Raw genomic sequence first — 22,111 nt, forward strand, 5'->3', positions numbered from 1 at the left:
ATGAAGTGGAGTTACTCTGCTCCTTGTGTCTACAGTGGTTTCCATGGGAATAAATAGGAGGCAGCCTAAATATTTATACTATCTTAAATCCCAGGAACAGAAGATAGATTTGATGAAAATTTGTTTTAATTTGGTAAACTTAAGAAGAAATTTACTACCATTTGTTCAGCAATTCAGTGGGAATATACCTTCCTGTGCCCCTGCATGGACAAGACTCTCTGCTACGCAGACTACAGTGGGTGCACACACACCACATGCCAGCCTGAGGTTCTGCTTGCATGACAGTGGGGACACAGTGAAGCAGTGGGATAGAAAAGCCACCTTGAGCCTAGTGGCACAGTATGCAAATTACAAGGGAAAACAGTCTCAAAAGGGAATTCTTCCAGGAAAACAGTGGATCCAGTTTCCCACGGGCAGTTCCCCAGTATGCAAAACTATGGCCTGGTCTTATTTCTGAGGTTGATAACGAGCGTTTTGGTTTGCATTCATGCCAAGTGAGGGACGAGTAAAAGAAGCAGTACTAGAGGGGCCCTGCCTCGACTCAGGTGGAGGAGAGCAGAAATCAAATGGGATTACGTGGATTACATGGTCTGGCATGGCAGAAACACAGGAGCGTAATGCAACAGAGGACACTGGTGCACAGGAAACTGCGATGCCATCAGGATAGAAAGGGGCAGGACCCATCGGAATCACTGCAGCGACGGAGGGATCCCAGGAGCTAACTGCAAAAGTCATAAAACCCTCCAGAATTTGAGAAAATAACTAACAAATAATTGCAAAGCATCAGCAAGAAAGAGTACAGCCTGGGAGTATAGAAAAATAAAAGGTTTTATTAAGAAAGAAATTAACATAAAAAAATGATGGATAGTATAATACAAATTATGGGTGGATAGTGATAGGGCAAGGGGGAATGGTTTTAAACTAAGACAGGGGAGGTTTAGGCTAGATACTGGGAGGAAGTTTTCCACAGAGAGGCTGGTGACGCATTGGAACAGGTGGCCAAGGAGGTTGTGGATGCCCCATCCCAGGAAGCATTCAAGGCCGGGCTGGACGTGGCACTGGGCAGCCTGCTGCAGTGGTTGGCGACCCTGCACGTAGCAGGGGTTGAAACTGGATGATCTTTGAGGTCCTTCTCAACCCAGGCCATTCTGAGAGTCTATGATTCTATGAAAATACTAATTGGTTATGCTCTCAATCATGTCAGAGAGCTCCTGAAGGAGCTCATCTGCATCCTTCCCCGGCTCCAAATCCTCTCCTCCTTCCAGCTCTCCACCGGAGAGCTGCAGCAGTAGCTTCTCCAGGTCATCTTCTGCAGAGAAGGGCACTTTCTCTGCCCCAGTGGAGCACAGCTGCTGTGTCTTTGCTGTTACTTCAGCAGGAGCAGATGCGGAGCTGGAGTCCTCTGACTGTGCCACTGATTCTGCACAGCAACCAAGCTGCATGTCGGAGGATTCCTGAAGGAGTTCATCCACATCCTTCTCCAGCTCCAGATCCCCTTCTTCCTCCAAATCTTCATCTGAGAGCTCCAGCAGCAGCCTCTCATCGTCATCTTCTGCAGAAAATGGCACTTTCTCAGCCCCGCTGGAGCACAGCTGCTGTGTCTGTGCTGTTACTTCAGGAGGAGCTGACGCGGAGCTGGAGTCCTCTGACTGTGCCACTGATTCTGCACAGCAACCAAGCTGCATGTCAGAGGATTCCTGAAGGAGTTCATCAACATCCTTCTCCAGCTCCAAATCCACTTCTCCCTCCAAATCTTCATCTGACAGCTCCAGCAGTAGCATCTCATCCTCATCTTCTGCAGCAAAGGGCGCTTTCCCTGCCCCGCTGGAGCACAGCTGCTGTGTCTCAGGTGTTACTTCAGGAGGAGCTGAAGTGGAACTGGAGTCCTCTGCCTGGGCCACAGACTCTGCCCAGCATCCCAGATGCAGGTCGGGCCTTGGGAGAACAAGGAAGAGAAAAATCAGTACCTGACACTTCTGGACTGGAGAGGCATTTTCTTCAGACCAGCTCTAAAATCTATGGTTCACCTTTCCTACAACTCCTGCCAATACAGGGGTTGTCACTCCTTAAACCTGGGGCTACAGTTAAGGTCCAATCCAAAAGCAGGCATGATTTTCAGTGGGAAATGATCTGTGCAGACAGAGCACTTGGGGCCTAGCAAGCATGGTGCAAGTTTTGTAGCCAGAGGCACTTTGCCGCCTTCATTAGTTGCACTGTAATAAAGGTAGCAAGCCAATCTCCCCAGATATCTGTGTTCACTACTACACTTCTCTTTCTCAGGACATGCTCAGCGGAGACTGATTGCCAGCCCAGGAGTCTGATCTCCATCCATCCCTTCTTCTCTCTGTTCTCCTAGCAGGGTTGTCAAAGTCTCTGCTTGCTGAGGTGGCATTCTGGAGCACCAACAAGCATAGCTGGCCACAGCTCGTTTATCACTTCACAAGGAACTGCAACGACTTCACCTCATCTTCATTCAGGCGTTCAGAGAACCCAAGAAGGCTCTGGAACGCTTACCAACATTAAGAAAACAATCTAAATGCACAACCATCCACTAGCAGCTGGGACATTATTTCTGACGACCAACTTCTTTGATGGTTGTTGGCACCAATGAGATCAAACCCCTCCGTTTTCCTGGGCATGGAAGAACTTAGAGATCAGGGAAAACATGGTGACTAAGAAAAAAAGCAAGTTGCGGTCATCACCTGTTTGGGGGTGTCTCTGCTTCACATACAGTGGCCAGGATGTCCTCTGGCCGGGCGGGAGCAGCAGCCTAGGGAGAAACAAGACAGCAAGACTGATGCACAGGGAAACATTCCTGAGCAGCTTCTTCCTCCACGCATCCTTGCATCCCCTCTGCCACTGCCGAGCCTTAACCCAAAGGCAGAGCCCCAGTGCTGCCAAAGAAAGTTCAGACTCCCTTCAAGGTTACCAAGGGCCTTCGGTGTTTTAGAGAACACAGCGCTAACTGACAAAATCCTTCACACCACAGAGAAATCCCAGCAGGGCGGAATCACAGAGCATGACGTGAACGCCGCCGTGCCTCTAATGAGCACTGGAAGGCTACTGCAGGAATCCTGCAGGCAGCTCCTGGCTTCCAGGGACAGAGAAGGCCTGTGGAACGTTGGAGTCTTCCAGCGTTTCCCCAAGAGAAACGTAAAACTTCCAGTTCACTACGACTGGGGATCCACGACAGCTTCAGCCACGGTCCTTACCACAGCTGCAGTTTTAGCTGGAGGCTCCTCCGTGCCATCAGCGGTGGCACTCACAGCACAGCCGCACATCTCAGCTGCTTTGCGCTTCCGTGCAGGTGCGCACACAGCTTCTGGAACCGCTGTGCTGCATTCCACGTGTGCCTCTGCTTCTTTTGCAGCTGCTGGAAGAGAAACAAACAGAATGTCGTTGTTCAGCAGCAAAAACAGTCGGGAGAACCCCGACCACCTCTGTTTCCTCTGTGTGTTTCTGTCCTCATGTCCACTACCGAGAGAAAGGCTGCGGTGTGCAATCCACACAGCATTTCAGCTCTTCTCATCCATTACACTTTTATTTATTTACTTATTTATTTTCAAAAAAGCCGATCGAACCTTAACAGTGAGATGTTTGATTCCCTGCTCTTTTGGACAGAAACTGGCCCTTACTCTAAGGAGTCGATACATGCTTTCGAAAGATGGACTTTGTAGCCTTCAACTTTTTCATCTCTGCACAAGAAGCAAACCCAATGCAAACTCAACTGGCTAATAGGGCCAGCATTTCCCCAGGGAAGTACTAAAGCAACTTATTACCTGTTAGCTTTGGGATGCGGATCAGTCTCCTCCGTGCTGGGGCAGGTGCAGGTGGGGCTGCAGGAGCTGACACACTTTCTTCCCTCTGCGGCACCCGCAGAGCCTTCTCCCTCCTGATTTCGTCCAGGGTTTTAATATGGATTTCCTGCAAAGGCTCGGCTTTGTGCACTGGCTCTTCCAACTGGACTTGGCCAGTAACAGATGGACTGAGAATGCTTTGCATGTTGTTTTCACCCTGAACCCTTCTCTTGGGAGGCAACTCGTCTGCATTTTGCTTCCCGTCTTCTGATTGCCTACGTTTTCTCAGAGGCAGGGCTTGGGAGAAAGCTGAGATGCAAACTGCCTGGGAAGGTCGAGTCTCTTTGGTTTCACACTGCCCTTCAGCTTGGAGCTGAGCTGGAGTTCCGCCTCGTCGATTCGCTTTCTCCTGGCGGATTTCCTCCAGTGTTTTCACATGGATGTCTCCTGTAGACTTAGCAGCCTTCTCTGGGGTCACTGAGAAACGAGAAGCACCAAAAGATGAACAGAGAATCCAACAGTACTTCCAGTCTCCAAAATCTGTTACAGTACTAAGGAAAGCCAATCTGCAGTGTTCACAGAAATGCATCTGGGGACAGCGGCAGTCGGCAAATCCTTCTCCTCTCCTGAGCTGCTTGTACCATTTTGAAGACCAGCCCCTCCACACAGAGTTGCTACACAAAATCGCTAACTTATCCTGTTCCCTTCCGACTGCATCTTTCCATTAGCATCTCGGACTCCTGTTCCTAGCAGTGGTTCTGTTCTACCTGTGCCTAAACATCGTGCACCTTGGGAGGGCTGACGGAAGATGCGCAAGTGGACAAATACCGCGTCCCCAGACCGCATTTCTGATAGCAGCCATCAGAAGAGATTCAGCACTCCAGGAAAACAGAACCAGGTTGCTTTCGTTTTTCCTTTTAAATCATTTCTAGAGCATTCTTATGAAAATGCGGATAAATTAAAGGAATTAAGTGTGATAGAAAGAATGTCCAGGTATTGTCTGTTCTCGTGCTAGTTAGAAGAAACACAAAGCCTAAGTCGAAAATCTGAGCATCAATTTGCAATGCCCGCTGCATACCTGTAGCATTCGTTGGTGCTTTGTCAACCTCCACCTTCTTCCCCAGTGCTTCAGCAAGGCTGCGCTTCACTGGGATGCCACTCCCGTCACCTTCTGACAGAGAGAAAACAAGGAATACTTGAAGAACAGCTCTTTGGAGGACAGTGTCAGAACTGTCAACCACAACCTTCCAATTCTCAAGCATATTTTATTCAGTGTGCCCCTTAGCTGTTCATTATTATTATTTTGCCATTTCTGCAGCCGGCACGGAACTGCAATTTTCCTCTCTCAGACATCAGAAATACCCTCCATGCAGTCATATTTGGACAAAGGCACCCCAACGCTACATTACCAGAAGTTCTTACCTTCGGAGGCTTTCCGTTTTCTCCACATCTCACCACGATTCAATCGAATCTGAAAAAACAAACAACAGAAGAGCACAACTTGAGAATCGACCGTGATATTAGGTCTCATTCTTAGAACCAAACCCAGAAGCTAAGCGGGTACTCAGTGAACCAAAGGGCAGCAGGCATCCTCCTACACAACCCCTCCCTCTTTCACGCTCAAGAAAAGCCAGAAAAAATCAAAGCACCCAAGCATACCTTGCGAGATGCGGAGCGGGAAGGGGAATAAGAACCACCTCCCTGGTTGGCCATGCTGGAGAAATTCCTAGAACAAGCTCAGGTTCTCAAGGATCTCTCCACAGGGACTTCTGCCACTCCTGGAAAGAGCTGCCTTTGCTCCTTCTTGGACGGCAAGCCTTCTCCTGGCTTGATCAGGGAAATCAAGGAACCCTAAAGAAAGTATCGAGAGGTGAAAAATAGTGAGCAATAAGCATTTTCCCGGCCTTCTTCTCTTGCTCGATTGGTTTCTTGAGGGGGGCGGGGGAAATGCCTCGACATCAGCTGCGTACAGGAACTATGCCAACGCTCAAGCAACCTTCAGTGGATCGTGGAAGTGATTGACAGCTGGGAACACGCGACCGACTCCCACAGCCAACAGTGCTCCCTCAGCAGAGGGCTGGCGCAGGCACGGGACAGGCACGGCCACGGAGCTGCACGGCGCCTTGGTGGCTGCCAGGCTCACGTGTGTCACCTGAGCACACTGTGCTGTGCACACTGATGTCACAGAAGAGTCAACCTCACAGCTGAGTGCCTGCCTTGCCACCACCATTGCTCTTGTGAGTTCTCATTCAACGTATGCTGGAGAAGGCAGAAATGCCAGCCTTGGATCAGGACAGAAAACGTTGCACACCACGGAAGCAACAAGGCACGCTTTGGCACAGCCCGTTCAATAAAGATGTGCTCAGGCGGAGGCCGGTCCCAAATCACTGACGCTTGATTTTTAGGAAGCACCGATTAGAACGGGATGGCTTTCCCTTAATCCAGAACTCCTTCCTTCCTGTGTTTGCACTGGGAGGACCTGCTCTCCTGTTCTCTCTGTCATTTTCCTCTTTGGTGGCTGACCAGGCTCCGGGAATCCCTGCCACAGGAAGGCTGCTGCTACAGCTGCTGAGCCTGCTCTCGGGGCAGAGGGGCACTCTGGGAGAATACGTGCTCTTTCTCTCTCTCTTTCTCTCTTTCTGTTTTTTCTTTCCCTCTTTCTTTCTGAAATGTGTGCTCCTAAGGAATCTGAAATGGAATCAAACACCCCTGGCAACAATCACTTGGCAGGGTGCAGGGTGGCAGGTGGCAAGGGCAGCGCAAGGACCAAAAGGTCCCCAGCCTGGCTTTTCTCCTGAAACACCTTCCAGCATCCATCCAGCAAGCACTTCAACTCACCTGTTCAGCCCGCTCAGTCTAAGCTGCAACCAGCTCACGTCCACAGCACAGCGCTGCTTCTGACGTGATCTCACAGCGTTCTCTTCGCAAAGGAAGGCCCCGAGCTCAATCTGCGATGCAGCACGCACAGCAGAGCACCAGCTCTGGTACCAAGCTGTAGGCCAGGCCTTCCCATCCCAGCAACGACTGTGACCCAAGCAACCGTACGCATCCCTTCCGTGCTTTCATCATAGTCGAAGGAAAGACACGCCCACTTGATCCAAGGTTGCAGAAAGAAACACCAAGAACACCCAAGGGTGTTATTTTAAGCTTTCAGAATCAGCAGTATTCACAGCCTCTAACTCATGGTGATCCCGAGCTATGCCTGATGAAATCTGAATATGTAGTAATAGCCTTTTTTTTTTCTCCAGGGAGTTTCGGGCAGTCCTCTCCTCAGCCCCTCCCTTCTGCCATTCTTCTCATCGCTCCCCTGGGACTTCCGTTGCTCCTCCTATAATCTCAGCTTTTCCCACACGAGGCTAGCACTGTATGGTTCTGCACTGGGGAAGCATTCTACCGGCTTGTGTGCTGATGGAGATGGGAATGAGTGGCACGTTAACAACTATAAGAAAGCAGAGAGGATTCAAGGGAACACTAGAGAAAGAAAACTCTGCCATGGAAGTTAATTCAAAATAAAAAAGTCTCACTTCCAATGCTCCAAAGATGTAGCAGTCCCATGGCAACTTCCATCAGGCAACTTGCGCGTGTGACACCCTCATGACGTCTGGAAAGCCCTCCTCAGAGATGCTCCGGGGCCCTGGCACGACACTGGAGCCATCCCAGCAGAGCCGGGAGCTCCCGAGAGCTGGGCCATGGCCTGCAGGGCCAAAAGGCAGCATCCAGCCTCGAGAGCAAGAGTGAGCTGCCCACAGCATGAGCTCTGGGGACTCAACGCAAGACTGGGTCGAGCCCAAAGGCTTGGAGTAGATGGGCTTACAGCAGGCTGGCGCGCAGTCACTAGTGGGGTTCCCCAGAGCTCCGCTTTAGGGCCAGTTCTCTTTGATGTCTTCAGAAATGACTTGGATGTAGGACTAGAAGGTGCTTGGAGCACATCTGCTGAGAATAGACGGGGAGGAGCCGTTGACTCTTGCGTCCAGAGTGGAAAAGCCTTGCCGAGAGATCTGGGCAAGTTTGAGAGCTGGGCAATCTGCAGCCACGTGAAGTTTAACAAGAGCAAGAGCTGGATTCTGCCCCGGGAAAGGGAACCCTGGGTATACACATGGCGCTGCCCGATCAGACACCGCTGAGGCCTCACCTTCTTGCTGCCTCCAGCTGGGAAATGCTCAGGACTTGGAAGGGTCCCAGCTTTGGGAAAATCAGCAGGCATTCAGCTGAGTCTGTCCTGTGGTTCTTCCGAGGACAGACACCTGCTTCAGCCACCGCGGCTGGACTTTCTGCACTTGTTGTGGCTTCCTGCCGCTGTCCTTATTGCAGGTCAGCAGGCCGTGTTCCCACTGGCACTCTATTCATTGCAAAGCACTGGAACCCTTCCTCTAAGTGAAGGACAGCAGGGGCACAGCTCCAGATGGCACGGAGACGTTGCAGGCACAGGGGCAGCAGCCTCCCGTGCTGCCTTCCAGGTCTACAGCCATGTGTGTCGCAGCCCAGATCCACGCGCCTGAAGGATGGAAGAAGAAAAAGGGAGCGGGGGCATTCCAGCTTTTGGTCAAATAACACATTCACTGCCTTCTAGAGAAGCGATGCCTTGTGCAGACCGTTAGTGCACCTCTTCCTAATCCAGAGGGGATGGGAGCGTTGTGATTGGAAGGGCTTTCAGTTTTCAGAGAAAGTTCTAGATCAGCTGCAGCACACCTTCCCAGGGCGACTGCAAAGGCAACATCCAGTCCCTTGAGCAGGAGAGCTGTCAGTGAAGCTCAGCAGTCTGTTGAGGAACAATCTGTTGCTTTGTGCCCCATTCTTCAGATCGTGTGGGAGAAGGTGAAGCTTTTATTTTCTTCTTCACGTTGTAGTGAATTTACAGAATATTTATCTTGTCTAAATATTCTGTATAATGTCATCGTTTGATTAAACCCTTGACTGCACTGGGACTCACTAGTGGTATCAGCTGTTTTATGTTCAAATGGACTTTGCTGCTCCGCCTTGCTAAGCCATGTTGGTTTTTTGTGTTACTGCTTTTTTCTTTTTTTTTCCAAGTACATGACATGTGTTACGTATGGATAAGTCCCAGTATCCAAGCACCGTAGTGACAAAATTCCTCTTACAAATTAACAATAAAAGCAAAAGCGTTACAAATGAGCTACTGGGAATTCCAGCACTGCTTCCACTTATCAAGTATAAAAGAAAGGCTTGGGCCAAGTTTTGTGTGTGTGAGTGGTTAGTGCTACCGCGGTTGTGTTTCACCAGACAGAAGGGCAAGCAGGTGTGGCTGACGTCTGTGTGCATTGGTCCTGGCCAGCACAATGGGATGAGAGCTTGGCCCTGAGCACCGTCACAGCCTGAACTCCGTGCACAAAGCTGTTGCTGTTGGTGCAGTGATTTGCACTTTGTGCAATGAAAGCAGAGCAGAACAGCCACAGCAAAGCTGCTGGTGATGGGGTCCTGTAGGCCACAGACTGCAGATGCCCATCTTTTTGTACCCCCAATTAAGAAGCTGTTTGTGTTGGTGCTGAAGGAAGCCACCGAGAGTTAGGGACCTTAACTGTGACCATCAAGGAAAAAGGACAAGGGAATGGCTGTAGTTTCTTCTAAGAGCACTTCTGGTGCTGGCTCTTCAGCTTCACTTTGCCAGACACAGAGCAAGTATGCTTTGTATCTTGTTTTCACCCTGCAGCCTTTCCTTGGTAGGCAACTCGTCTGCATTTTGCTTCTCTTGCTCTGATTGCCTACGTTTTCTTAGAGCCATGGCTGGGGAGAATGTTGAGATGGGAACTGCCAGCTAAGGTCTGGCTTGTGGCTGAAGGGAAGAATCAGCTTGTGCTGGTATCCATCAGCCCTGTCCACAAGTCGAAACAACGGAACTGAAAGTCAGCTCGTTGAGTAAGAAGGAAGAAGAGGATAAGGAAGGTTACTCCTCCCTATCAACACGCATTTTGGCTGAGGAGGAGCTTTCCCAAAAGGTGCAGCAATTCAGTGGGAATATACCTTTCTGTGCCCCTGCATGGACAAGACTCTCTGCTACGCAGACTACAGTGGGTGCACACACACCACATGCCAGCCTGAGGTTCTGCTTGCGTGACAGTGGGGACACAGTGAAGCAGTGGGATAGAAAAGCCACCTTGAGCCTAGTGGCACAGTATGCAAATTACAAGGGAAAACAGTCTCAAAAGGGAATTCTTCCAGGAAAACGGTGGATCCAGTTTCCCACGGGCAGTTCCCCAGTATGCAAAACTATGGCCTGGTCTTATTTCTGAGGTTGATAACGAGCGTTTTGGTTTGCATTCATGCCAAGTGAGGGACGAGTAAAAGAAGCAGTACTAGAGGGGCCCTGCCTCGACTCAGGTGGAGGAGAGCAGAAATCAAATGGGATTACGTGGATTACATGGTCTGGCATGGCAGAAACACAGGAGCGTAATGCAACAGAGGACACTGGTGCACAGGAAACTGCGACGCCATCAGGATAGAAAGGGGCAGGACCCATCGGAATCACTGCAGTGACGGAGGGATCCCAGGAGCTAACTGCAAAAGTCATAAAAACCTCCAGAATTTGAGAAAATAACTAACAAATAATTGCAAAGCATCAGCAAGAAAGAGTACAGCCTGGGAGTATAGAAAAATAAAAGGTTTTATTAAGAAAGAAATTAACATAAAAAAATGATGGATAGTATAATACAAATTATGGGTGGATAGTGATAGGACAAGGGGGAATGGTTTTAAACTAAGACAGGGGAGGTTTAGGCTAGATACTGGGAGGAAGTTTTCCACAGAGAGGCTGGTGACGCATTGGAACAGGTGGCCAAGGAGGTTGTGGATGCCCCATCCCAGGAAGCATTCAAGGCCGGGCTGGACGTGGCACTGGGCAGCCTGCTGCAGTGGTTGGCGACCCTGCACGTAGCAGGGGTTGAAACTGGATGATCTTTGAGGTCCTTCTCAACCCAGGCCATTCTGAGAGTCTATGATTCTATGAAAATACTAATTGGTTATGCTCTCAATCATGTCAGAGAGCTCCTGAAGGAGCTCATCTGCATCCTTCCCCGGCTCCAAATCCTCTCCTCCTTCCAGCTCTCCACCGGAGAGCTGCAGCAGTAGCTTCTCCAGGTCATCTTCTGCAGAGAAGGGCACTTCCTCTGCCCCAGTGGAGCACAGCTGCTGTGTCTTTGCTGTTACTTCAGCAGGAGCAGATGCGGAGCTGGAGTCCTCTGACTGTGCCACTGATTCTGCACAGCAACCAAGCTGCATGTCAGAGGATTCCTGAAGGAGTTCATCAACATCCTTCTCCAGCTCCAAATCCACTTCTCCCTCCAAATCTTCATCTGACAGCTCCAGCAGTAGCATCTCATCCTCATCTTCTGCAGCAAAGGGCGCTTTCCCTGCCCCGCTGGAGCACAGCTGCTGTGTCTCAGGTGTTACTTCAGGAGGAGCTGAAGTGGAACTGGAGTCCTCTGCCTGGGCCACAGACTCTGCCCAGCATCCCAGATGCAGGTCGGGCCTTGGGAGAACAAGGAAGAGAAAAATCAGTACCTGATACTTCTGGACTGGAGAGGCATTTTCTTCAGACCAGCTCTAAAATCTATGGTTCACCTTTCCTACAACTCCTGCCAATACAGGGGTTGTCACTCCTTAAACCTGGGGCTACAGTTAAGGTCCAATCCAAAAGCAGGCATGATTTTCAGTGGGAAATGATCTGTGCAGACAGAGCACTTGGGGCCTAGCAAGCATGGTGCAAGTTTTGTAGCCAGAGGCACTTTGCCGCCTTCATTAGTTGCACTGTAATAAAGGTAGCAAGCCAATCTCCCAGATATCTGTGTTCACTACTACACTTCTCTTTCTCAGGACATGCTCAGCGGAGACTGATTGCCAGCCCAGGAGTCTGATCTCCATCCATCCCTTCTTCTCTCTGTTCTCCTAGCAGGGTTGTCAAAGTCTCTGCTTGCTGAGGTGGCATTCTGGAGCACCAACAAGCATAGCTGGCCACAGCTCGTTTATCACTTCACAAGGAACTGCAACGACTTCACCTCATCTTCATTCAGGCGTTCAGAGAACCCAAGAAGGCTCTGGAACGCTTACCAACATTAAGAAAACAATCTAAATGCACAACCATCCACTAGCAGCTGGGACATTATTTCTGACGACCAACTTCTTTGATGGTTGTTGGCACCAATGAGATCAAACCCCTCCGTTTTCCTGGGCATGGAAGAACTTAGAGATCAGGGAAAACATGGTGACTAAGAAAAAAAGCAAGTTGCGGTCATCACCTGTTTGGGGGTGTCTCTGCTTCACATACAGTGGCCAGGATGTCCTCTGGCCGAGCGGGAGCAGCAGCCTAGGGAGAAACAAGACAGCAAGACTGATGCACAGGGAAACATTCCTGAGCAGCTTCTTCCTCCACGCATCCTTGCATCCCCTCTGCCACTGCCGAGCCTTAACCCAAAGGCAGAGCCCCAGTGCTGCCAAAGAAAGTTCAGACTCCCTTCAAGGTTACCAAGGGCCTTCGGTGTTTTAGAGAACACAGCGCTAACTGACAAAATCCTTCACACCACAGAGAAATCCCAGCAGGGCGGAATCACAGAGCATGACGTGAACGCCGCCGTGCCTCTAATGAGCACTGGAAGGCTACTGCAGGAATCCTGCAGGCAGCTCCTGGCTTCCAGGGACAGAGAAGGCCTGTGGAACGTTGGAGTCTTCCAGCGTTTCCCCAAGAGAAACGTAAAACTTCCAGTTCACTACGACTGGGGATCCACGACAGCTTCAGCCACGGTCCTTACCACAGCTGCAGTTTTAGCTGGAGGCTCCTCCGTGCCATCAGCGGTGGCACTCACAGCACAGCCGCACATCTCAGCTGCTTTGCGCTTCCGTGCAGGTGCGCACACAGCTTCTGGAACCGCTGTGCTGCATTCCACGTGTGCCTCTGCTTCTTTTGCAGCTGCTGGAAGAGAAACAAACAGAATGTCGTTGTTCAGCAGCAAAAACAGTCGGGAGAACCCCGACCACCTCTGTTTCCTCTGTGTGTTTCTGTCCTCATGTCCACTACCGAGAGAAAGGCTGCGGTGTGCAATCCACACAGCATTTCAGCTCTTCTCATCCATTACACTTTTATTTATTTACTTATTTATTTTCAAAAAAGCCGATCGAACCTTAACAGTGAGATGTTTGATTCCCTGCTCTTTTGGACAGAAACTGGCCCTTACTCTAAGGAGTCGATACATGCTTTCGAAAGATGGACTTTGTAGCCTTCAACTTTTTCATCTCTGCACAAGAAGCAAACCCAATGCAAACTCAACTGGCTAATAGGGCCAGCATTTCCCCAGGGAAGTACTAAAGCAACTTATTACCTGTTAGCTTTGGGATGCGGATCAGTCTCCTCCGTGCTGGGGCAGGTGCAGGTGGGGCTGCAGGAGCTGACACACTTTCTTCCCTCTGCGGCACCCGCAGAGCCTTCTCCCTCCTGATTTCGTCCAGGGTTTTAATATGGATTTCCTGCAAAGGCTCGGCTTTGTGCACTGGCTCTTCCAACTGGACTTGGCCAGTAACAGATGGACTGAGAATGCTTTGCATGTTGTTTTCACCCTGAACCCTTCTCTTGGGAGGCAACTCGTCTGCATTTTGCTTCCCGTCTTCTGATTGCCTACGTTTTCTCAGAGGCAGGGCTTGGGAGAAAGCTGAGATGCAAACTGCCTGGGAAGGTCGAGTCTCTTTGGTTTCACACTGCCCTTCAGCTTGGAGCTGAGCTGGAGTTCCGCCTCGTCGATTCGCTTTCTCCTGGCGGATTTCCTCCAGTGTTTTCACATGGATGTCTCCTGTAGACTTAGCAGCCTTCTCTGGGGTCACTGAGAAACGAGAAGCACCAAAAGATGAACAGAGAATCCAACAGTACTTCCAGTCTCCAAAATCTGTTACAGTACTAAGGAAAGCCAATCTGCAGTGTTCACAGAAATGCATCTGGGGACAGCGGCAGTCGGCAAATCCTTCTCCTCTCCTGAGCTGCTTGTACCATTTTGAAGACCAGCCCCTCCACACAGAGTTGCTACACAAAATCGCTAACTTATCCTGTTCCCTTCCGACTGCATCTTTCCATTAGCATCTCGGACTCCTGTTCCTAGCAGTGGTTCTGTTCTACCTGTGCCTAAACATCGTGCACCTTGGGAGGGCTGACGGAAGATGCGCAAGTGGACAAATACCGCGTCCCCAGACCGCATTTCTGATAGCAGCCATCAGAAGAGATTCAGCACTCCAGGAAAACAGAACCAGGTTGCTTTCGTTTTTCCTTTTAAATCATTTCTAGAGCATTCTTATGAAAATGCGGATAAATTAAAGGAATTAAGTGTGATAGAAAGAATGTCCAGGTATTGTCTGTTCTCGTGCTAGTTAGAAGAAACACAAAGCCTAAGTCGAAAATCTGTGCATCAATTTGCAATGCCCGCTGCATACCTGTAGCATTCGTTGGTGCTTTGTCAACCTCCACCTTCTTCCCCAGTGCTTCAGCAAGGCTGCGCTTCACTGGGATGCCACTCCCGTCACCTTCTGACAGAGAGAAAACAAGGAATACTTGAAGAACAGCTCTTTGGAGGACAGTGTCAGAACTGTCAACCACAACCTTCCAATTCTCAAGCATATTTTATTCAGTGTGCCCCTTAGCTGTTCATTATTATTATTTTGCCATTTCTGCAGCCGGCACGGAACTGCAATTTTCCTCTCTCAGACATCAGAAATACCCTCCATGCAGTCATATTTGGACAAAGGCACCCCAACGCTACATTACCAGAAGTTCTTACCTTCGGAGGCTTTCCGTTTTCTCCACATCTCACCACGATTCAATCGAATCTGAAAAAACAAACAACAGAAGAGCACAACTTGAGAATCGACCGTGATATTAGGTCTCATTCTTAGAACCAAACCCAGAAGCTAAGCGGGTACTCAGTGAACCAAAGGGCAGCAGGCATCCTCCTACACAACCCCTCCCTCTTTCACGCTCAAGAAAAGCCAGAAAAAATCAAAGCACCCAAGCATACCTTGCGAGATGCGGAGCGGGAAGGGGAATAAGAACCACCTCCCTGGTTGGCCATGCTGGAGAAATTCCTAGAACAAGCTCAGGTTCTCAAGGATCTCTCCACAGGGACTTCTGCCACTCCTGGAAAGAGCTGCCTTCGCTCCTTCTTGGACGGCAAGCCTTCTCCTGGCTTGATCAGGGAAATCAAGGAACCCTAAAGAAAGTATCGAGAGGTGAAAAATAGTGAGCAATAAGCATTTTCCCGGCCTTCTTCTCTTGCTCGATTGGTTTCTTGAGGGGGGCGGGGGAAATGCCTCGACATCAGCTGCGTACAGGAACTATGCCAACGCTCAAGCAACCTTCAGTGGATCGTGGAAGTGATTGACAGCTGGGAACACGCGACCGACTCCCACAGCCAACAGTGCTCCCTCAGCAGAGGGCTGGCGCAGCACGGGACAGGCACGGCCACGGAGCTGCACGGCGCCTTGGTGGCTGCCAGGCTCACGTGTGTCACCTGAGCACACTGTGCTGTGCACACTGATGTCACAGAAGAGTCAACCTCACAGCTGAGTGCCTGCCTTGCCACCACCATTGCTCTTGTGAGTTCTCATTCAACGTATGCTGGAGAAGGCAGAAATGCCAGCCTTGGATCAGGACAGAAAACGTTGCACACCACGGAAGCAACAAGGCACGCTTTGGCACAGCCCGTTCAATAAAGATGTGCTCAGGCGGAGGCCGGTCCCAAATCACTGACGCTTGATTTTTAGGAAGCACCGATTAGAACGGGATGGCTTTCCCTTAATCCAGAACTCCTTCCTTCCTGTGTTTGCACTGGGAGGACCTGCTCTCCTGTTCTCTCTGTCATTTTCCTCTTTGGTGGCTGACCAGGCTCCGGGAATCCCTGCCACAGGAAGGCTGCTGCTACAGCTGCTGAGCCTGCTCTCGGGGCAGAGGGGCACTCTGGGAGAATACGTGCTCTTTCTCTCTCTCTTTCTCTCTTTCTGTTTTTTCTTTCCCTCTTTCTTTCTGAAATGTGTGCTCCTAAGGAATCTGAAATGGAATCAAACACCCCTGGCAACAATCACTTGGCAGGGTGCAGGGTGGCAGGTGGCAAGGGCAGCGCAAGGACCAAAAGGTCCCCAGCCTGGCTTTTCTCCTGAAACACCTTCCAGCATCCATCCAGCAAGCACTTCAACTCACCTGTTCAGCCCGCTCAGTCTAAGCTGCAACCAGCTCACGTCCACAGCACAGCGCTGCTTCTGACGTGATCTCACAGCGTTCTCTTCGCAAAGGAAGGCCCCGAGCTCAATCTGCGATGCAGCACGCACAGCAGAGCACCAGCTCTGGTACCAAGCTGTAGGCCAGGCCTTCCCATCCCAGCAACGACTGTGACCCAAGCAACCGTACGCATCCCTTCCGTGCTTTCATCATAGTCGAAGGAAAGACACGCCCACTTGATCCAAGGTTGCAGAAAGAAACACCAAGAACACCCAAGGGTGTTATTTTAAGCTTTCAGAATCAGCAGTATTCACAGCCTCTAACTCATGGTGATCCCGAGCTATGCCTGATGAAATCTGAATATGTAGTAATAGCCTTTTTTTTTTCTCCAGGGAGTTTCGGGCAGTCCTCTCCTCAGCCCCTCCCTTCTGCCATTCTTCTCATCGCTCCCCTGGGACTTCCGTTGCTCCTCCTATAATCTCAGCTTTTCCCACACGAGGCTAGCACTGTATGGTTCTGCACTGGGGAAGCATTCTACCGGCTTGTGTGCTGATGGAGATGGGAATGAGTGGCACGTTAACAACTATAAGAAAGCAGAGAGGATTCAAGGGAACACTAGAGAAAGAAAACTCTGCCATGGAAGTTAATTCAAAATAAAAAAGTCTCACTTCCACTGCTCCAAAGATGTAGCAGTCCCATGGCAACTTCCATCAGGCAACTTGCGCGTGTGACACCCTCATGACGTCTGGAAAGCCCTCCTCAGAGATGCTCCGGGGCCCTGGCACGACACTGGAGCCATCCCAGCAGAGCCGGGAGCTCCCGAGAGCTGGGCCATGGCCTGCAGGGCCAAAAGGCAGCATCCAGCCTCGAGAGCAAGAGTGAGCTGCCCACAGCATGAGCTCTGGGGACTCAACGCAAGACTGGGTCGAGCCCAAAGGCTTGGAGTAGATGGGCTTACAGCAGGCTGGCGCGCAGTCACTAGTGGGGTTCCCCAGAGCTCCGCTTTAGGGCCAGTTCTCTTTGATGTCTTCAGAAATGACTTGGATGTAGGACTAGAAGGTGCTTGGAGCACATCTGCTGAGAATAGACGGGGAGGAGCCGTTGACTCTTGCGTCCAGAGTGGAAAAGCCTTGCCGAGAGATCTGGGCAAGTTTGAGAGCTGGGCAATCTGCAGCCACGTGAAGTTTAACAAGAGCAAGAGCTGGATTCTGCCCCGGGGAAAGGGAACCCTGGGTATACACATGGCGCTGCCCGATCAGACACCGCTGAGGCCTCACCTTCTTGCTGCCTCCAGCTGGGAAATGCTCAGGACTTGGAAGGGTCCCAGCTTTGGGAAAATCAGCAGGCATTCAGCTGAGTCTGTCCTGTGGTTCTTCCGAGGACAGACACCTGCTTCAGCCACCGCGGCTGGACTTTCTGCACTTGTTGTGGCTTCCTGCCGCTGTCCTTATTGCAGGTCAGCAGGCCGTGTTCCCACTGGCACTCTATTCATTGCAAAGCACTGGAACCCTTCCTCTAAGTGAAGGACAGCAGGGGCACAGCTCCAGATGGCACGGAGACGTTGCAGGCACAGGGGCAGCAGCCTCCCGTGCTGCCTTCCAGGTCTACAGCCATGTGTGTCGCAGCCCAGATCCACGCGCCTGAAGGATGGAAGAAGAAAAAGGGAGCGGGGGCATTCCAGCTTTTGGTCAAATAACACATTCACTGCCTTCTAGAGAAGCGATGCCTTGTGCAGACCGTTAGTGCACCTCTTCCTAATCCAGAGGGGATGGGAGCGTTGTGATTGGAAGGGCTTTCAGTTTTCAGAGAAAGTTCTAGATCAGCTGCAGCACACCTTCCCAGGGCGACTGCAAAGGCAACATCCAGTCCCTTGAGCAGGAGAGCTGTCAGTGAAGCTCAGCAGTCTGTTGAGGAACAATCTGTTGCTTTGTGCCCCATTCTTCAGATCGTGTGGGAGAAGGTGAAGCTTTTATTTTCTTCTTCACGTTGTAGTGAATTTACAGAATATTTATCTTGTCTAAATATTCTGTATAATGTCATCGTTTGATTAAACCCTTGACTGCACTGGGACTCACTAGTGGTATCAGCTGTTTTATGTTCAAATGGACTTTGCTGCTCCGCCTTGCTAAGCCATGTTGGTTTTTTGTGTTACTGCTTTTTTCTTTTTTTTTCCAAGTACATGACATGTGTTACGTATGGATAAGTCCCAGTATCCAAGCACCGTAGTGACAAAATTCCTCTTACAAATTAACAATAAAAGCAAAAGCGTTACAAATGAGCTACTGGGAATTCCAGCACTGCTTCCACTTATCAAGTATAAAAGAAAGGCTTGGGCCAAGTTTTGTGTGTGTGAGTGGTTAGTGCTACCGCGGTTGTGTTTCACCAGACAGAAGGGCAAGCAGGTGTGGCTGACGTCTGTGTGCATTGGTCCTGGCCAGCACAATGGGATGAGAGCTTGGCCCTGAGCACCGTCACAGCCTGAACTCCGTGCACAAAGCTGTTGCTGTTGGTGCAGTGATTTGCACTTTGTGCAATGAAAGCAGAGCAGAACAGCCACAGCAAAGCTGCTGGTGATGGGGTCCTGTAGGCCACAGACTGCAGATGCCCATCTTTTTGTACCCCCAATTAAGAAGCTGTTTGTGTTGGTGCTGAAGGAAGCCACCGAGAGTTAGGGACCTTAACTGTGACCATCAAGGAAAAAGGACAAGGGAATGGCTGTATTTCTTCTAAGAGCACTTCTGGTGCTGGCTCTTCAGCTTCACTTTGCCAGACACAGAGCAAGTATGCTTTGTATCTTGTTTTCACCCTGCAGCCTTTCCTTGGTAGGCAACTCGTCTGCATTTTGCTTCTCTTGCTCTGATTGCCTACGTTTTCTTAGAGCCATGGCTGGGGAGAATGTTGAGATGGGAACTGCCAGCTAAGGTCTGGCTTGTGGCTGAAGGGAAGAATCAGCTTGTGCTGGTATCCATCAGCCCTGTCCACAAGTCGAAACAACGGAACTGAAAGTCAGCTCGTTGAGTAAGAAGGAAGAAGAGGATAAGGAAGGTTACTCCTCCCTATCAACACGCATTTTGGCTGAGGAGGAGCTTTCCCAAAAGGTGCAGCAATTCAGTGGGAATATACCTTTCTGTGCCCCTGCATGGACAAGACTCTCTGCTACGCAGACTACAGTGGGTGCACACACACCACATGCCAGCCTGAGGTTCTGCTTGCGTGACAGTGGGGACACAGTGAAGCAGTGGGATAGAAAAGCCACCTTGAGCCTAGTGGCACAGTATGCAAATTACAAGGGAAAACAGTCTCAAAAGGGAATTCTTCCAGGAAAACGGTGGATCCAGTTTCCCACGGGCAGTTCCCCAGTATGCAAAACTATGGCCTGGTCTTATTTCTGAGGTTGATAACGAGCGTTTTGGTTTGCATTCATGCCAAGTGAGGGACGAGTAAAAGAAGCAGTACTAGAGGGGCCCTGCCTCGACTCAGGTGGAGGAGAGCAGAAATCAAATGGGATTACGTGGATTACATGGTCTGGCATGGCAGAAACACAGGAGCGTAATGCAACAGAGGACACTGGTGCACAGGAAACTGCGACGCCATCAGGATAGAAAGGGGCAGGACCCATCGGAATCACTGCAGTGACGGAGGGATCCCAGGAGCTAACTGCAAAAGTCATAAAAACCTCCAGAATTTGAGAAAATAACTAACAAATAATTGCAAAGCATCAGCAAGAAAGAGTACAGCCTGGGAGTATAGAAAAATAAAAGGTTTTATTAAGAAAGAAATTAACATAAAAAAATGATGGATAGTATAATACAAATTATGGGTGGATAGTGATAGGGCAAGGGGGAATGGTTTTAAACTAAGACAGGGGAGGTTTAGGCTAGATACTGGGAGGAAGTTTTCCACAGAGAGGCTGGTGACGCATTGGAACAGGTGGCCAAGGAGGTTGTGGATGCCCCATCCCAGGAAGCATTCAAGGCCGGGCTGGACGTGGCACTGGGCAGCCTGCTGCAGTGGTTGGCGACCCTGCACGTAGCAGGGGTTGAAACTGGATGATCTTTGAGGTCCTTCTCAACCCAGGCCATTCTGAGAGTCTATGATTCTATGAAAATACTAATTGGTTATGCTCTCAATCATGTCAGAGAGCTCCTGAAGGAGCTCATCTGCATCCTTCCCCGGCTCCAAATCCTCTCCTCCTTCCAGCTCACCACCGGAGAGCTGCAGCAGTAGCTTCTCCAGGTCATCTTCTGCAGAGAAGGGCACTTTCTCTGCCCCAGTGGAGCACAGCTGCTGTGTCTTTGCTGTTACTTCAGCAGGAGCAGATGCGGAGCTGGAGTCCTCTGACTGTGCCACTGATTCTGCACAGCAACCAAGCTGCATGTCGGAGGATTCCTGAAGGAGTTCATCCACATCCTTCTCCAGCTCCAGATCCCCTTCTTCCTCCAAATCTTCATCTGAGAGAGCTCCAGCAGTAGCATCTCATCCTCATCTTCTGCAGCAAAGGGCGCTTTCCCTGCCCCGCTGGAGCACAGCTGCTGTGTCTCAGGTGTTACTTCAGGAGGAGCTGAAGTGGAACTGGAGTCCTCTGCCTGGGCCACAGACTCTGCCCAGCATCCCAGATGCAGGTCGGGCCTTGGGAGAACAAGGAAGAGAAAAATCAGTACCTGACACTTCTGGACTGGAGAGGCATTTTCTTCAGACCAGCTCTAAAATCTATGGTTCACCTTTCCTACAACTCCTGCCAATACAGGGGTTGTCACTCCTTAAACCTGGGGCTACAGTTAAGGTCCAATCCAAAAGCAGGCATGATTTTCAGTGGGAAATGATCTGTGCAGACAGAGCACTTGGGGCCTAGCAAGCATGGTGCAAGTTTTGTAGCCAGAGGCACTTTGCCGCCTTCATTAGTTGCACTGTAATAAAGGTAGCAAGCCAATCTCCCAGATATCTGTGTTCACTACTACACTTCTCTTTCTCAGGACATGCTCAGCGGAGACTGATTGCCAGCCCAGGAGTCTGATCTCCATCCATCCCTTCTTCTCTCTGTTCTCCTAGCAGGGTTGTCAAAGTCTCTGCTTGCTGAGGTGGCATTCTTGAGCACCAACAAGCATAGCTGGCCACAGCTCGTTTATCACTTCACAAGGAACTGCAACGACTTCACCTCATCTTCATTCAGGCGTTCAGAGAACCCAAGAAGGCTCTGGAACGCTTACCAACATTAAGAAAACAATCTAAATGCACAACCATCCACTAGCAGCTGGGACATTATTTCTGACGACCAACTTCTTTGATGGTTGTTGGCACCAATGAGATCAAACCCCTCCGTTTTCCTGGGCATGGAAGAACTTAGAGATCAGGGAAAACATGGTGACTAAGAAAAAAAGCAAGTTGCGGTCATCACCTGTTTGGGGGTGTCTCTGCTTCACATACAGTGGCCAGGATGTCCTCTGGCCGAGCGGGAGCAGCAGCCTAGGGAGAAACAAGACAGCAAGACTGATGCACAGGGAAACATTCCTGAGCAGCTTCTTCCTCCACGCATCCTTGCATCCCCTCTGCCACTGCCGAGCCTTAACCCAAAGGCAGAGCCCCAGTGCTGCCAAAGAAAGTTCAGACTCCCTTCAAGGTTACCAAGGGCCTTCGGTGTTTTAGAGAACACAGCGCTAACTGACAAAATCCTTCACACCACAGAGAAATCCCAGCAGGGCGGAATCACAGAGCATGACGTGAACGCCGCCGTGCCTCTAATGAGCACTGGAAGGCTACTGCAGGAATCCTGCAGGCAGCTCCTGGCTTCCAGGGACAGAGAAGGCCTGTGGAACGTTGGAGTCTTCCAGCGTTTCCCCAAGAGAAACGTAAAACTTCCAGTTCACTACGACTGGGGATCCACGACAGCTTCAGCCACGGTCCTTACCACAGCTGCAGTTTTAGCTGGAGGCTCCTCCGTGCCATCAGCGGTGGCACTCACAGCACAGCCGCACATCTCAGCTGCTTTGCGCTTCCGTGCAGGTGCGCACACAGCTTCTGGAACCGCTGTGCTGCATTCCACGTGTGCCTCTGCTTCTTTTGCAGCTGCTGGAAGAGAAACAAACAGAATGTCGTTGTTCAGCAGCAAAAACAGTCG

At 50.4% G+C, this 22,111-nt stretch overlaps 2 protein-coding genes and 1 long non-coding RNA gene across 3 annotated transcripts; all 3 read right to left on the reverse strand.

The window, feature by feature from the left end:
- Positions 1–868: 868 nt before the first annotated feature.
- Positions 869–5,565, reverse strand: LOC109364449 (zinc finger CCCH domain-containing protein 11A-like). The gene is made up of 7 exons (XM_085231633.1): positions 5,457–5,565; positions 5,220–5,268; positions 4,876–4,968; positions 3,780–4,274; positions 3,213–3,373; positions 2,703–2,770; positions 869–1,935 (listed from the first exon to the last, which is right to left on the reverse strand). Exons 1-7 carry the CDS (start codon positions 5,508–5,510, stop codon positions 1,176–1,178), a joined length of 1,680 nt encoding a protein of 559 aa, XP_085087759.1. The 5' UTR covers positions 5,511–5,565; the 3' UTR covers positions 869–1,175.
- Positions 5,566–10,525: 4,960 nt separating this feature from the next.
- Positions 10,526–15,170, reverse strand: LOC146543677 (zinc finger CCCH domain-containing protein 11A-like). Its single transcript, XM_085231659.1, has 7 exons — positions 14,801–15,170; positions 14,564–14,612; positions 14,220–14,312; positions 13,124–13,618; positions 12,557–12,717; positions 12,047–12,114; positions 10,526–11,280 (listed from the first exon to the last, which is right to left on the reverse strand). The coding sequence occupies exons 1-7, from the start codon at positions 14,852–14,854 to the stop codon at positions 10,764–10,766; spliced, it is 1,437 nt and encodes a 478-aa protein (XP_085087785.1). The 5' UTR covers positions 14,855–15,170; the 3' UTR covers positions 10,526–10,763.
- A 5,312-nt stretch (positions 15,171–20,482) lies between these two features.
- Positions 20,483–22,056, reverse strand: LOC146543678 (uncharacterized). Its single transcript, XR_014885224.1, has 3 exons — positions 21,902–22,056; positions 21,392–21,459; positions 20,483–20,625 (listed from the first exon to the last, which is right to left on the reverse strand). It is a non-coding gene; the product is annotated as an uncharacterized LOC146543678 (long non-coding RNA).
- Positions 22,057–22,111: the final 55 nt, after the last annotated feature.

The sequence above is a fragment of the Meleagris gallopavo genome, chromosome 10 (assembly GCF_905368555.1).
Source record: "Meleagris gallopavo chromosome 10, MGAL_WU_HG_1.1, whole genome shotgun sequence".
Classification (NCBI taxonomy): domain Eukaryota; kingdom Metazoa; phylum Chordata; class Aves; order Galliformes; family Phasianidae; genus Meleagris; species Meleagris gallopavo.